At 56.9% G+C, this 3763-nt stretch overlaps 1 protein-coding gene across 1 annotated transcript; it reads left to right on the top strand.

Moving 5' to 3' along the window:
* The first annotated feature begins 970 nt into the window (after window positions 1-970).
* FOXD1 (forkhead box D1) lies at window positions 971-3383 on the top strand. The gene has a single exon (XM_037801710.1). It carries the CDS (start codon window positions 1369-1371, stop codon window positions 2773-2775), a length of 1407 nt encoding a protein of 468 aa, XP_037657638.1. The 5' UTR covers window positions 971-1368; the 3' UTR covers window positions 2776-3383.
* The last annotated feature ends 380 nt before the right edge of the window (window positions 3384-3763 follow it).

Here is a 3763-nt window from a genome sequence, read left to right as displayed (position 1 = left end):
ATTATTTCGTTTCTTTCCACCACTGGCTATAGGAAATATTTAGTGGATCTTCCAAAAACACATTTTAAAAAGCTGATCTTAGAGTTTTTATTTATCATTATAGTTTGTATTGAGCCCACCTGAGTAGAGATATGAGCAATGTTATAGTAATTTAAATCTTTTGAGATTATTGTGAAGTACTGATTAGAATGTTCCTAGCCCTCCATCGAGTCTCTTATCCCCACTGTGAATTCTTTCAAGAAAGAATTTTCTGAGTCGTTCCTAGTTGCAATTTTTTGTTTTTCGGTTTTCACCAAAATTCGTATTTCGTCTCCGCATTCAACTATTACTTTTTTCTTTATTCCCGTGGAATTTGTCAGATCTTCTCATTAAAGCGGCTCAGTTTAGCTGTCAAATCTCTAGGGTATTCAATTGCGGATAAGTGACTAAAGCGCGAGCCTAACAGCATGTTTATTAACAGATGGCAGAAAACAAACGTCTTTAGAAAAGAACCGAAGGAGGACGGGTTAAAGGGTCAATAAACAATTATTATTGTGCTTAAACCGAGGGGTTGGGGACGTTCTCTTCAGACCGCCTCAGAGGATGGGGGCATTTGTACCCCGGCTGGATGGCTCCTTTGGGCCCTTGAGACACGGAGTGATTCTGAGGTTAGGACTGGAGGGCTAATTTAGGAGAAGTACGCTGGAACCGACTAGTGTTGCAGCCCTCAGTGCAGACCACCGCGGGTCAGCGCGTATATTCTGGTCTCAGTCCCTTTGACAAGGAATGGTGGCGTCCTCTCCTACCCGCACTTCTCAGTTGCTGCCCCCTCCTACGGGTGAACTTTCTCTCCAGAGCAGGGCTGACTTCCTACGCTTTCTTTCCCTTCCCTCGGCAGCGCTCTGACGTGTACACCATGTGACAGGCCCCTTCAGCTATAAGCCCAGGAAAGGCCCGCCCTCTCCTGGACTCAGCCCCGGTCTCGCCGAGCTCTGTCTCTAGACTCTCACCCAACCCGCACCCTTCCGGGCGCAGGACGACCTGACTCGCTCACCCCTCCACACATACCCCTCCGTTGACCAGGCGAGGGGCGCTCGAAGAGGGGAAGGTCAAGTCCTCCGCCCCATCCCGGCGCGCGCGCGGAGCGAAGGGCAGCGCAGAGACTGAGCGGCTGCCGCGGCGGCGCAGGAGTTACAAAGTCGCAGCTGGAGCCCCCGCCCGCGACCGGCAGTCCCCGCGCAGCTCCCGCAGCGGCGGCGCCCCCAGCGTGGCGCCCCCGGGTCGGGTCTCCCGCCCGGGACTTGGGCTGGGGAGCGACAGAAGCCGGGAGCCCGGCGTCCCTATGCGGCGCCCCGCCAACGCCGCCGCCGCCGCCGCCGCGCCACAGCTATGACCCTGAGCGCGGAGATGTCCGATGCCTCCGGCCTCGCGGAGGAGACAGACATCGACGTGGTGGGGGAGGGCGAAGAAGACGACGACGAGGAGGAAGAGGACGACGACGACGAGGGCGGCGGCAGCGGGCCCCGGCTGGCCATCCCGGAGCAGCAGCGGCGACGCCGGAGGCGCTCGTACGCCGGGGAGGACGAGCTGGAGGATCTGGAGGAGGAGGAGGACGACGATGACATCCTGCTGGCCCCGAGGGCAGGGGGCTCCCGGGAGCCCCCAGACCCGGCCCCAACGGCGGGGGCCGGGGGCGGCAGCGCGGGCGCGGGCAGCGGCGGCAGCGGCAGCGCGGGCGGCGGGGCCAAGAACCCGCTGGTGAAGCCGCCCTACTCTTACATCGCGCTCATCACCATGGCCATCCTGCAGAGCCCGAAGAAGCGGCTGACGCTGAGCGAGATCTGCGAGTTCATCAGCGGCCGCTTCCCCTACTACCGGGAGAAGTTCCCCGCCTGGCAGAACAGCATCCGCCACAACCTCTCCCTCAACGACTGCTTCGTCAAGATCCCCCGCGAGCCGGGCAACCCGGGCAAGGGCAACTACTGGACGCTCGACCCCGAGTCCGCCGACATGTTCGACAACGGCAGCTTCCTGCGGCGGAGGAAGCGTTTCAAGCGGCAGCCGCTGCTCCCGCCCAACGCCGCGGCCGCAGAGTCGCTACTGCTGCGCGGCGCCGGGGGCGCGGGCGACTCGGCTAGCGCCGCCGCGCTTTTCCCGCCCGCGCCGCCGCAGCCTCCGCATGCCTACGGCTACGGCCCTTACGGCTGCGGCTACGGCCTGCAGCTGCCGCCCTACGCGCCGCCCTCGGCCCTCTTCGCCGCTGCCGCCGCCGCCGCCGCCGCCGCCGCCTTCCATCCGCATTCGCCGCCGCCGCCGCCGCCACCCCCGCCGCCCCCGCCGCCTCACGGCGCGGCTGCGGAGCTGGCCCGGACCGCCTTCGGCTACCGGCCTCACCCTCTCGGCGCCGCTCTGCCCGGCCCGCTGCAGGCCTCGGCGACCAAGGCGGGCGGCCCGGGTGCCTCGGCGCTGGCGCGCTCGCCCTTCTCCATCGAAAGCATCATCGGGGGCAGCCTGGGCCCGGCCGCCGCCGCCGCTGCCGCTGCGCAGGCGGCCGCCGCCGCCTCGGCCTCTCCTCCCCCGGTGGCTGCGCCGCCCGCGCCCGCGCCGGGATCCGGCGGCGTTGGCTGCGCGGCCCAGGCAGCCGTGGGTCCGGCCGCCGCGCTCACCCGCTCCCTCGTGGCCGCCGCGGCCGCCGCCGCCTCCTCAGTCTCCTCGTCGGCCGCCCTGGGGACTCTGCACCAAGGGACTGCCCTGTCCAGTGTGGAAAACTTTACTGCTAGGATTTCAAATTGTTAATAACGCTATGTTAGCGCGCTTGAGAAAGAGAAGGTAGGAACGCCGGCTCCTTTTGTCATCTTGGTGGTTGGGTGTTTTGTTCGCTCCTCCCGGCGCGACCCCTCCCGATCTTGCGCCCCCATTTTCGTCGCTTCGGATTCTTAGACGAGACTGTTTGGCTACGGCTGGGGCGCGCTTTTCGGCTCTGCGGGTCCCTTTATTTATGCAAAGTTGCTCTATGTTGCAGACCCCCGACCCGGCGTGGGGAGGAGGAGGGTGCTTGTGGGGGTTGCTTCCTTGACTTTTGGGGAAAATTTTTTTAAAACTAAGCCTTTTTGAGGTATAGATTCTCAGGTCCAGGCGTTAAAAAATCAATAATGTTCAAAAGAAGGATAATACAAAAATAATAAAGGTCCCGAAGAATGTCATCGAGGCAATACTTTTTTATTTGAGGACACGTATCTGGTGTACTTTTTTATGAAAAGGAAAAAAATGATTAACATGTTTACAAAAGGAAAAAGTCAAAATTATCATTTCTTATTTTAACCTGTGTTTTGTATCATAATAGATATGCGGAATTTTTATTTTGTACTTACTTCATATTCTTTACAAGGAGTATTGTAAAATTTACAGGCAATTATTATTGTACTATTCTAATGTAAGATTTTTACACTTTTTCAGAAATAAAGTGCTTAATTTTCAAAGAAAATCTACCAGAATAATTGGCTTCAGTCTTCCCCTTGATTTTCTTTTCTGGAAAAAAAAAAAAAAAAAAAGCTTTTATATGAGGTAAAATAGGAACCCAGTGTAGAACAGACTTAAATATTATTTTCAAAGAGAATTTACCAAGTGTATAATGCCATGATTTTTCATTTAAACTTGCTAAGACTAAACTGTTGCAGGAGGTCAGAAATTATTTTTAAATGACTACAAATATACTTGGGTATATATTTTCAAATCATATTCTATTCCCTTCTGGAGTGTGAGGCTATTTAAAATTAAAATCACA

Source organism: Choloepus didactylus, chromosome 13, assembly GCF_015220235.1.
Source record: "Choloepus didactylus isolate mChoDid1 chromosome 13, mChoDid1.pri, whole genome shotgun sequence".
NCBI classification, from domain to species: Eukaryota; Metazoa; Chordata; class Mammalia; order Pilosa; family Megalonychidae; genus Choloepus; species Choloepus didactylus.
Note: the sequence above shows the minus strand (reverse complement) of the source record. Positions and strands in the feature narration are given on the sequence as shown.

Bases quoted from the DNA above. Each gene is read 5' to 3' on its own strand.
- FOXD1 (XM_037801710.1), top strand. From the start codon at position 1,369: ATGACCCTGAGCGCGGAGATGTCCGATGCCTCCGGCCTCGCGGAGGAG.